Source organism: Cherax quadricarinatus, unplaced genomic scaffold (assembly GCF_038502225.1).
Source record: "Cherax quadricarinatus isolate ZL_2023a unplaced genomic scaffold, ASM3850222v1 Contig1900, whole genome shotgun sequence".
Classification (NCBI taxonomy): Eukaryota; Metazoa; Arthropoda; class Malacostraca; order Decapoda; family Parastacidae; genus Cherax; species Cherax quadricarinatus.
In genome coordinates, this window is record NW_027196926.1 from 1 (window position 1) to 12,601 (window position 12,601).

At 39.8% G+C, this 12,601-nt stretch overlaps 1 protein-coding gene across 1 annotated transcript in view; it reads left to right on the plus strand.

Annotated features, from left to right (window-relative positions):
- Window positions 1–4,734: 4,734 nt before the first annotated feature.
- The window catches only part of LOC128703121 (GPN-loop GTPase 2), a gene marked incomplete at its 5' end in the record, with an annotated part of 43,090 nt that continues 35,223 nt past the window's right edge, over window positions 4,735–12,601 (plus strand). The window contains one exon of the mRNA XM_070081179.1: window positions 4,735–4,940. Coding sequence (XP_069937280.1) covers window positions 4,735–4,940 — 206 coding nt within the window. The remainder of the gene's footprint in view (window positions 4,941–12,601) is intronic.

A 12,601-nucleotide genomic window follows, 5' to 3' on the forward strand; every position in this document is an offset into this window, starting at 1 on the left:
GTAGTTGAAACAGTTGACTTGGTGATTTCTTGTGCTCAATCGATAGAATAGAAGTAATACTAGTGAAATAGCTAAGAATTTGGTTGACTGGAATAATGTAATTGGCCTAAAATGGGAGTCAAAGTTGGCAAAATCGCCGATTCATAAATACAATGGACCCCCGCATAACGATGGCATCGCATAGCGATTTTTCCGCATAACGATTACTTTTATCGCAAAATTTTTGCCCCGCATACCGATTAAAAACCCGCATACCGATTTTCGTCCGAGACGCGTCCAATGTGCCCTCACATGTGCCGGCCGTCCCATTGTTTACCAGCCAGCCTCCGCGGTAACATCCAAGCATACACTCGGAATATTTCGTATTATTACAGTGTTTTCGGTGGTGTTTCTGGAAAATAAGTGACCATGGGCCCCAAGAAAGCTTCTAGTGCCAACCCTGTGGTAAAAAGGGTGAGAATTAGTATGGAAATTAAGAAAGATTTTGAAGGGTTTGGGGCTAACCCTGAGAAGCCTATGCCAGTTGTGGAATCCATTGTGCCTACTTCAAAGATTAAGGAAATGTGTGCAGAGTGGTTTGAACTGCAAACCTTTATAGATGAAAATCACCCTGACACAGCTGTTGCAAGCCGTGCTGGTGACTATTTCAATGACAATGTTATGGCCCATTTTAGGAAAGTCTTGAAGAAACGGGAGGTACAGAGCTCTATGGACAGATTTGTTGTGCGACAGAGGTCCAGTGACTCTGAAGCTGGTCCTAGTGGCATTAAAAGAAGAAGGGAAGTAACCCCAGAAAAGGACTTGCTACCTCAAGTCCTAATGGAAGGGGATTCCCCTTCTAAACAGTAAGAAGATAATGCTCTCCCCTCCTCCCATCCCATCAATCATCACCAGATCTTCAATAAAAGTAAGTGTCATGTAATTGTGCATGCCTTTTTCAGTTTGTGTGTATTAAAATTAACATTTCATGTGGTAAAAAAAATTTTTTTTCATACTTTTGGGCGTCTTGCACGGATTAATTTTATTTCCATTATTTCTTATGGGGAAAATTAATTCGCATAACGATTATTTCGCATAACGATGAGCCCTCTTGCACGGATTAAAATCGTTAACCGGGGGTCCACTGTATCGCTGACACATCAAAATTCGCGAGAGCATAATTTCGTCAATTTTCCACCAAATTTCGTACTTTTTGCTTTATTACCTTCACAAAAATATTCTCTACGATTTCATAAGAAAAAATAACAAATTTTTTTTTTTTAAATTCTTGGACACTGGTGCGTGACTCCAGATTTGGGCCTTGGACCCTGAAAGGGTTAATAAATGTATGGAAGAGGGTAAGGTACCTAGGGATTGGCAGAGAGCATGCATAGTTCCTTTGTATAAAGGCAAAGGGGACAAAAGAGAGTGCAAAAATTATAAGGGGATAAGTCTGTTGAGTATACCTGGTAAAGTGTATGGTAGAGTTATTATTGAAAGAATTAAGAGTAAGACGGAGAATAGGATAGCAGATGAACAAGGAGGCTTTAGGAAAGGTAGGGGGTGTGTGGACCAGGTGTTTACAGTGAAACATATAAGTGAACAGTATTTAGATAAGGCTAAAGAGGTCTTTGTGGCATTTATGGATTTGGAAAAGGCGTATGACAGGGTGGATAGGAGGGCAATGTGGCAGATGTTGCAAGTGTATGGTGTAGGAGGTAGGTTACTGAAAGCAGTGAAGAGTTTTTACGAGGATAGTGAGGCTCAAGTTAGAGTATGTAGGAAAGAGGGAAATTTTTTCCCAGTAAAAGTAGGCCTTAGACAAGGATGTGTGATGTCACCGTGGTTGTTTAATATATTTATAGATGGGGTTGTAAGAGAAGTAAATGCGAGGGTCTTGGCAAGAGGCGTGGAGTTAAAAGATAAAGAATCACACACAAAGTGGGAGTTGTCACAGCTGCTCTTTGCTGATGACACTGTGCTCTTGGGAGATTCTGAAGAGAAGTTGCAGAGATTGGTGGATGAATTTGGTAGGGTGTGCAAAAGAAGAAAATTAAAGGTGAATACAGGAAAGAGTAAGGTTATGAGGATAACAAAAAGATTAGGTGATGAAAGATTGAATATCAGATTGGAGGGAGAGAGTATGGAGGAGGTGAACGTATTCAGATATTTGGGAGTGGACGTGTCAGCGGATGGGTCTATGAAAGATGAGGTGAATCATAGAATTGACGAGGGAAAAAGAGTGAGTGGTGCACTTAGGAGTCTGTGGAGACAAAGAACTTTGTCCTTGGAGGCAAAGAGGGGAATGTATGAGAGTATAGTTTTACCAACGCTCTTATATGGGTGTGAAGCGTGGGTGATGAATGTTGCAGCGAGGAGAAGGCTGGAGGCAGTGGAGATGTCATGTCTGAGGGCAATGTGTGGTGTGAATATAATGCAGAGAATTCGTAGTTTGGAAGTTAGGAGGAGGTGCGGGATTACCAAAACTGTTGTCCAGAGGGCTCAGGAAGGGTTGTTGAGGTGGTTCGGACATGTAGAGAGAATGGAGCGAAACAGAATGACTTCAAGAGTGTATCAGTCTGTAGTGGAAGGAAGGCGGGGTAGGGGTCGGCCTAGGAAGGGTTGGAGGGAGGGGGTAAAGGAGGTTTTGTGTGCGAGGGGCTTGGACTTCCAGCAGGCATGCGTGAGCGTGTTTGATAGGAGTGAATGGAGACAAATGGTTTTTAATACTTGACGTGCTGTTGGAGTGTGAGCAAAGTAACATTTATGAAGGGATTCAGGGAAACCGGCAGGCCGGACTTGAGTCCTGGAGATGGGAAGTACAGTGCTTGCACTCTGAAGGAGGGGTGTTAATGTTGCAGTTTAAAAACTGTAGTGTAAAGCACCCTTCTGGCAAGACAGTGATGGAGTGAATGATGGTGAAAGTTTTTCTTTTTCGGGCCACCCTGCCTTGGTGGGAATCGGCCGGTGTGATAATAAAAAAAAAAAAAAAAATAAAGTATAGTGGTAGAAGTACTATTATGCAGGTGTGAGATTTAAGTTTGTAATGTTGCAGTGAGGAGGAAGCTAGAAGCAGTGGCATTGTTTGAGGGCATTGTGTGGTATGAATATTACTAACAGAATTCTGGGCATAGATTTTAGAAGATGGTGTAATGTTACCAAAGATATAATTCAGAGGGCTGAGGAGAGGGTTTTAAGATAGTTTGGGCATTTAGAGAGGATGGAGTGGAATAGGGTGTATAAAGCTGAGTTGGAAGGAAGAGAGGAGTAGAGTGTCATGTCAGGAAGGGTTAGAGGGAGAGTAGTTAATCCTTTCACTGTCCAGACCCTCGATCTGAAACTTGTCCTCAGTGTTCAAGGATGAAAAAAGAAAAAAATGTTATTTTTTCTTATGATATAGAATCTTTTTCTGATGATAATAAATAAAAAAATACGAAATTTGATCAAAAATTGACAAAATTACGTTTCCATGAATTTTGTTGTCAGTGATATTTGCACATTGGCAATTTTGCCCACTTTGAGTCCTATTTTAGGCCAATTATATTGTTCCAGTTGACCAAATTCTTAACTATTTCACTAGCATGTCTTCCATTTTATCGATCGAGCACAAGAAATCTTGACTACCCAATAAAGTGATGAGAAATTGGTAATTTGATCCATTCACACTAATTTCAAAATATTCCAATTTGAAAATAGGGTCCAGATTAAACAATATAGGCATTCTTTGCCCAAAAATAACATATCCTCTGTACATTAGTTAGATTTCCAGCTTTTACACATGAATTCCATTTTGATTTTTTATTTACACAAAAATTTGTTATTCACAAGCAGAAAACAGAAGATTTACTCTTATGCTATATTCTGATAATTATATAAATAATATCAGTATATTTGTAAATGCATATTAGACCCACCAGTTGATGTACGTTGGATGCGTGATGTGATTTGTTTACTCTTGAGCATCGGTTAAAATTGAACACTTCTGTTATTTTCAGTCCTAAAACCAAACAAAATCATCTCTGTTTCTGTAATATATCTTCCATTCTATCAAAAGAGACCAATAAACTGAGAATACAACCATAAAAACCATAAAATCACCACAAAGTTGCCATTTTACACCAAAAACACAGTTGCATTTTTTCTCATTATGTATTGCTTGCTGCAGAATTTTGTTTTATATGGTGCACACTTATCACATCAGATTTACTGCTCACAGCTTATCTGAGTGAGCTGAGCTCATTACGTATTACTACAGCAAGGCCAGTGAACTCAAAGGCGTAGTACTATGGCACAGTCAGCGAAAGGAAGTTTTGATTACTAGGGGCTTGAACATACAGCAAGAGTGTGTGCCCATGTTAGTAAGTGGAGAAAAGTGGTAACATTTAAGAAGGGATTCAGATAAACTGGTTAGCCAGACTTGAGTCATGGAGGTGGGAAGGGAAGTGCCTGCTCTCTAAAGATGGGGTGAGGAGGATATTGCAGTTGGAGAGTAATATGAATTGTAATGTCAGTAGACTTCTAGCAAAAATATCAATTGAGGATATGATAACAAATGAGTTTCCTTGTTGAGCCACCCTTCCTTGGTTGCAGACAGCCATTAATGTAAAAAAAAAAATAGTTGCAAATTTTCAGTATCATGGCATGTCTTGTGTAAAAATAAAATGTAAACATTGTAGAGTAGCTGGAAAACAACTGAGTGATGTGTATTTTTATTTAAAAATTGCTGTTGACATACCATATATAATTTACTTACAGATCCTGGAAATGATTCTCTCCCATATGAAGCAGCAATAGATGTGAGTGAGCTGGTCCAGGTAGAAGAGGTGATGTCCACTCAGGATCTTGGACCAAATGGTGCCCTTATCTACTGCATGGAGTTCATAGAAGCAAACCTCAGCTGGCTTGTAGAAAAGATTCAGGCACTTCATGGACATTATCTCCTATTTGATTTTCCCGGACAGGTATCTTATAATTTTGTGAGATGTAATTTCAATTTAAAGGCAAACTAGGCATTTGCCTAGGGCCCCGCGCATTTGGGGGCCCCGCGGTCCAAGGGGTTCAGGGGCTCATCCAAGACTGCGCACATGGTGCAAGTGCAAAGGGGTCCCTACCTAAAAAGTTCAAGTGTTTGGAGAGTAACAGATTGATTTGTTGAAGAAATAGTTCATTTTTCTGGGTATATGAATCAGATTAAAGCTCCACCTGAAAAATGTGCGCCCTCAGCTGCTTTGAAACATTTAAGAAATGCAGGTATCTCAGAAACCTTCCCTAATGTTGACATAGTGTATCGCCTTTACCTAACACTTCCAGCTACTAACTGTGAAGGAGAACGTTCATTTTCTGTTTTGAAAAGAGTGAAAAACCAGCTCCGTTCAACAATGAGCCAAGACAAATTGTGTAACCTAGCCTTGTTGACCATTGAGTCTGATCTAACAAGAAATATTGATTTTCAGAATATAATTGATGATTTTGCCAATATGAAATCCAGAAAAAAGTTTATTTAAGAAGTGCCTGTGAATATAAACAATTCTTTACTTTCTTGAGTTTATATGATTTGATAGTCTTATGCATGATGCAATGATAACAATAATGGTCAGTGATTTATAAAGGGAATAATAGTGCTGTAGTGGTTATGCTGAATATAATAGGTACATGATGTCACTACTTTAATAGCCTAATCTAGTAATACTATGCTGTCTTGAGTTTATTCTCTTTAAAATGCATGATTTAACAAGATAGTTATAATGGCTGTTGGTAAATGGTTTTGGTTGTCTTGATGTACTTTCCCTATTAAATTTAATCTAAATAGCCAGAATGTATTTAATTAGACCTTAAACAGGCTCACACCGACCCCCTCCCCCCACCCCCAAGCTGGAAGGGGTCGCTTCGCTTACCCGTAACTCAAAGGGGCCCCGCCAATCTGAATAGCCTAGGGCCCGGAGACTTCTTAATCTGGCCCTGATAAGGGAAACTAATTCTTTTGTTCTTTTACTGGATGGTATAGAAGAGAAAAAAGAGCTATGAAGTTTGGTGTTGCTAGAATATGGTGTGAACCCGCTGATCACTCAACCAACTGTTACTTCTACCTGGTGGTGGTTCCTTCCAAATGCTGAACTGAGAAAAATGCACCAGCTATTTCTTATCCAGACCTTCCCTCTTCTATTGCACCAGTACCACACACTGCTGATCTTCCTGTACCTACACCTCCAGAAAGAAGCCAACCGCCAGAAGAAGAAAACAACAAATCAGAAAATGAAGAGCACAGTGAACAAGACTATGATCTCACAGATGCAGCTGTTGGCTTTGATTTCAAGGCTCAAGGTGTGGGACTTGGTGAATGAAAGTGTGCAAGTGACAAGCCAAGGAAAATGTCATCAACATTTCTCAAGCTTCTTCACTAAAGACAGGTTGTGCTACTGTAATGATGTATCAGGCCTGTTTGATGCAATTGGAATTACGTGCATTCCAAATGAATGAAGACTTTTCATTGACAGCTCCATCAAAAGCCTAAAAGCTGTACTTCTGCACAATGCGAACAAGTATCCATCTCTTCCCTTGGCTCATTCAGTGCATCTTAAGGAGGACTATAACGTGTCAAACTTCTCCTGAAAGCTTTGAACTATCATAAGTATGGCTGGAAGGTTACTGGAGACTTCAAAATGGTGGCATTTTTGATGGAACTCCATGGAGATTTTACCAAGTTTCCCTGTTATCTCTGTCATTGGGAAAGTAGAGACAAAGCAGCACAATACCAGAGGAAGCTCTGGCCTCAAAGAACTAAATTCTCAGTAGGAAGACATAATATCAAACATAAACCATTGGTGGATCCTTAAAAGGTTATGTTCTCTCCATTACACATCAAACTAGGGCTAATGAAATAGTTTGTTACAGCTCTTGATAAAGAGTCTGCAGCCTTCAAGTATCTTCAAGACTTCTTTCCCAAGCTATCATAGGCAAAGGTGAAGGCTGGCATCTTCACTGCACTACAAGTCAGGAATACTATGGACTGCTTAGAATTTCCAAAGAAGCTCACAGAGAAGGAAAATGAAGCCTGGGTAAGTTTTCCTGCTATAGCACAGGGCTTTCTGGGCAACAACAAGGCTGACAATTATGTGGAACTTGTTGAGACCTTGGTAAAATGCTATGGTCAGATGGGCTGTAGGATGTCCCTTAACCCTTTCAGGGTTGGTGCCATACTAGTACGGCTTGCACGCAGGGTTGGTGCCGTACTAGTACGCATAAATTGTAGCGCCTTCAGATCTAACGAGAGAAAGCTGGTAGGCCTACATATGAAAAAATGGGTCTATGTGGTCAGTGTGTACGGTATAAAAAAAATCCTGCGGCACAGTGCATAATGAGAAAAAAAACTCCGACAGTATTTTTGGTTTAAAACAGTGTCTTTGCAGTTTATTTTCGTATGCTATTTATGGTTGTATTCTAGTTTTCCTGGTCTCACTTTATAGAATGGAAGACATATTACGGAAATTGAGATGATTTTTATTGGTTTCACAAAGAAAAGTACCTTGAAATTGAGCTCAAAGTAGCAGAAATGTTCGATTTTTGCCAAAGTTCAAAATTAAATAAATCAAGCCATGCGTCCAATACACGTCAACTGGTGAGTCTAATATTCTTTCAGAAGTGCGCTGATATTATTTATACCAATTCTACACCATTTCTACACTAATGCAGTAGTCTGCATAACAATAAATCTATTTTTTGTGAGAATAAAAATTCAAAGTGGAAAGCAAAAGAAAAGTAACAGAAGCCTGGGGATGTGACTAATGAACAGAGGAAATGTTATTTTAGTTGAAGGAATGTGTGTCTTATTTATTCTGGACCCTATTTGGAAATTGGCATCTTTTGAAATTTGTGTGAAATTGGCAAAATTGCCAGTTTCGGACCACTTTATTGGATAGTTAAAATCGGTAAATGGGTGGTTTCTTGTACTCATTCGATAGAAAAAATGGAGGTCTATCGAAATAGTTATGATTTTTTTGACTGGTACACTGGAATTGGCCGAAAATAGAGCTCAAAGTGGGTGAAATCGCCGATGCATGAACATCGTTGAGACTGCTAACTTCGTGAGAGCATAATTCCATAAGTTTTCCATTAAATTTCATACTTTTTGTGTCGTTATGATCGGGAAAGATTCTCTATCATTTCATAAGAAAAAATAATTTTTGCTTTTTTGAAAAATTTCCGACCCTGAGAACAAGTTTAGGAGAGGGCCTGCTGACCCTGATAGGGTTAAGGTCCATATCCTTGATCCTCATCTTGACATTTTCAAGGAGAATATGGGAGCATACTCAAAGGAGCAAGGGGAGCACTTCCACCCAGATATAATGGACTTTGAACACAGATATCAGGATCTTATAAAGAAAGCATGATGGGAGACTACATTTAGGGACATAAACGGGAAAGTGATTTGTTGCGTTCTTGCAAATCTAAATTTTATTTATTTTATTATATGTTTTTGTTTTACATCCAAAACTAGCAAAAAATAATGAATTTAGCCATTTTTTGTCAAAAATTCAACCTGTAAGTCACAAAAGCAAAGTTTAAAAAGAATAATGGGCATTTTCTATTGTTATAATAAAAGGAGTTGGAAAATAGCACTTACTTGCAAGGAACAAAAATTGTATTACCTAGCGTTATAGGGGAACAAGTCTGTTGATTAGAGGATCAGTGTGGCAGATGTTGCAAGTGTTTGGAATATATGGTAGGTTACTGAAAATAGAAGTAAACAAACAATAATACTGATGAGGATTGAATTCGGGGCAAGCGAGTCGTAACTTGTACCGTGGATTGTTTGCAAATATGTCATTACAATTTTGTGAGATGGTTAAAAGTGTTTATGAGGACAGTGATGCTCAGGTTAGAGTATGTAGGAGAGATGATTATTTCCCAATAAAAGAAGGCCTTAGACAGGGATGTGTGATGTCACCATGGTTGTTAAATATATTTATAGATGGGGTTGTAAGAGAACAGCAACCACCCAGGGAAGTACTACCGTCCTGCCAGATGACTGTGAAACAAAAACCTGTAACTGTTTTGCATGATGGTAGGATTGCTGGTTTCTTTTTCTGTCTCATAAACACGCTAAGATAACAGGGATATCTTGCTACTCCTACTTACACTTTGGTCACACTTCACAGACACGCACATGCATATATATATATACATACATCTAGGTTTTTCTCCTTTTTCTAAATAGCTCTTGTTCTTTTTTATTTCTTCTATTGTCCATGGGGAAGTGGAAAAGAATCTTTCCTCCGTAAGCCATGCGTGTCGTATGAGGCGACTAAAATGCCGGGAGCAATGGGCTAGTAACCCCTTCTCCTGTATACAATTACTAAAAAAGAGAAGAAGAAAAACTTTATAAAACTGGGTTGCTTAAATGTGCGTGGATGTAGTGCGGATGACAAGAAACAGATGATTGCTGATGTTATGAATGAAAAGAAGTTGGATGTCCTGGCCCTAAGCGAAACAAAGCTGAAGGGGGTAGGAGAGTTTCAGTGGGGGGAAATAAATGGGATTAAATCTGGAGTATCTGAGAGAGTTAGAGCAAAGGAAGGGGTAGCAGTAATGTTAAATGATCAGTTATGGAAGGAGAAAAGAGAATATGAATGTGTAAATTCAAGAATTATGTGGATTAAAGTAAAGGTTGGATGCGAGAAGTGGGTCATAATAAGCGTGTATGCACCTGGAGAAGAGAGGAATGCAGAGGAGAGAGAGAGATTTTGGGAGATGTTAAGTGAATGTATAGGAGCCTTTGAACCAAGTGAGAGAGTAATTGTGGTAGGGGACTTGAATGCTAAAGTAGGAGAAACTTTTAGAGAGGGTGTGGTAGGTAAGTTTGGGGTGCCAGGTGTAAATGATAATGGGAGCCCTTTGATTGAACTTTGTATAGAAAGGGGTTTAGTTATAGGTAATACATATTTTAAGAAAAAGAGGATAAATAAGTATACACGATATGATGTAGGGCGAAATGACAGTAGTTTGTTGGATTATGTATTGGTAGATAAAAGACTGTTGAGTAGACTTCAGGATGTACATGTTTATAGAGGGGCCACAGATATATCAGATCACTTTCTAGTTGTAGCTACACTGAGAGTAAAAGGTAGATGGGATACAAGGAGAATAGAAGCATCAGGGAAGAGAGAGGTGAAGGTTTATAAACTAAAAGAGGAGGCAGTTAGGGTAAGATATAAACAGCTATTGGAGGATAGATGGGCTAATGAGAGCATAGGCAATGGGGTCGAAGAGGTATGGGGTAGGTTTAAAAATGTAGTGTTAGAGTGTTCAGCAGAAGTTTGTGGTTACAGGAAAGTGGGTGCAGGAGGGAAGAGGAGCGATTGGTGGAATGATGATGTAAAGAGAGTAGTAAGGGAGAAAAAGTTAGCATATGAGAAGTTTTTACAAAGTAGAAGTGATGCAAGGAGGGAAGAGTATATGGAGAAAAAGAGAGAGGTTAAGAGAGTGGTGAAGCAATGTAAAAAGAGAGCAAATGAGAGAGTGGGTGAGATGTTATCAACAAATTTTGTTGAAAATAAGAAAAAGTTTTGGAGTGAGATTAACAAGTTAAGAAAGCCTAGAGAACAAATGGATTTGTCAGTTAAAAATAGGAGAGGAGAGTTATTAAATGGAGAGTTAGAGGTATTGGGAAGATGGAAGGAATATTTTGAGGAATTGTTAAATGTTGATGAAGATAGGGAAGCTGTGATTTCGTGTATAGGGCAAGGAGGAATAACATCTTGTAGGAGTGAGGAAGAGCCAGTTGTGAGTGTGGGGGAAGTTCGTGAGGCAGTAGGTAAAATGAAAGGGGGTAAGGCAGCCGGGATTGATGGGATAAAGATAGAAATGTTAAAAGCAGGTGGGGATATAGTTTTGGAGTGGTTGGTGCAATTATTTAATAAATGTATGGAAGAGGGTAAGGTACCTAGGGATTGGCAGAGAGCATGCATAGTTCCTTTGTATAAAGGCAAAGGGGATAAAAGAGAGTGCAAAAATTATAGGGGGATAAGTCTGTTGAGTGTACCTGGTAAAGTGTATGGTAGAGTTATAATTGAAAGAATTAAGAGTAAGACGGAGAATAGGATAGCAGATGAACAAGGAGGCTTTAGGAAAGGTAGGGGGTGTGTGGACCAGGTGTTTACAGTGAAACATATAAGTGAACAGTATTTAGATAAGGCTAAAGAGGTCTTTGTGGCATTTATGGATTTGGAAAAGGCGTATGACAGGGTGGATAGGGGGGCAATGTGGCAGATGTTGCAAGTGTATGGTGTAGGAGGTAGGTTACTGAAAGCAGTGAAGAGTTTTTACGAGGATAGTGAGGCTCAAGTTAGAGTATGTAGGAAAGAGGGAAATTTTTTCCCAGTAAAAGTAGGCCTTAGACAAGGATGTGTGATGTCACCGTGGTTGTTTAATATATTTATAGATGGGGTTGTAAGAGAAGTAAATGCGAGGGTCTTGGCAAGAGGCGTGGAGTTAAAAGATAAAGAATCACACACAAAGTGGGAGTTGTCACAGCTGCTCTTTGCTGATGACACTGTGCTCTTGGGAGATTCTGAAGAGAAGTTGCAGAGATTGGTGGATGAATTTGGTAGGGTGTGCAAAAGAAGAAAATTAAAGGTGAATACAGGAAAGAGTAAGGTTATGAGGATAACAAAAAGATTAGGTGATGAAAGATTGAATATCAGATTGGAGGGAGAGAGTATGGAGGAGGTGAACGTATTCAGATATTTGGGAGTGGACGTGTCAGCGGATGGGTCTATGAAAGATGAGGTGAATCATAGAATTGATGAGGGAAAAAGAGTGAGTGGTGCACTTAGGAGTCTGTGGAGACAAAGAACTTTGTCCTTGGAGGCAAAGAGGGGAATGTATGAGAGTATAGTTTTACCAACGCTCTTATATGGGTGTGAAGCGTGGGTGATGAATGTTGCAGCGAGGAGAAGGCTGGAGGCAGTGGAGATGTCATGTCTGAGGGCAATGTGTGGTGTGAATATAATGCAGAGAATTCGTAGTTTGGAAGTTAGGAGGAGGTGCGGGATTACCAAAACTGTTGTCCAGAGGGCTGAGGAAGGGTTGTTGAGGTGGTTCGGACATGTAGAGAGAATGGAGCGAAACAGAATGACTTCAAGAGTGTATCAGTCTGTAGTGGAAGGAAGGCGGGGTAGGGGTCGGCCTAGGAAGGGTTGGAGGGAGGGGGTAAAGGAGGTTTTGTGTGCGAGGGGCTTGGACTTCCAGCAGGCATGCGTGAGCGTGTTTGATAGGAGTGAATGGAGACAAATGGTTTTTAATACTTGACGTGCTGTTGGAGTGTGAGCAAAGTAACATTTATGAAGGGATTCAGGGAAACCGGCAGGCCGGACTTGAGTCCTGGAGATGGGAAGTACAGTGCCTGCACTCTGAAGGAGGGGTGTTAATGTTGCAGTTTAAAAACTGTAGTGTAAAGCACCCTTCTGGCAAGACAGTGATGGAGTGAATGATGGTGAAAGTTTTTCTTTTTCGGGCCACCCTGCCTTGGTGGGAATCGGCCAGTGTGATAATAATAAAATAATAAAAAATATAAAATATGCAATAAATGCCAGACAACAAGTTTACACTAACTTATATTAAGTTA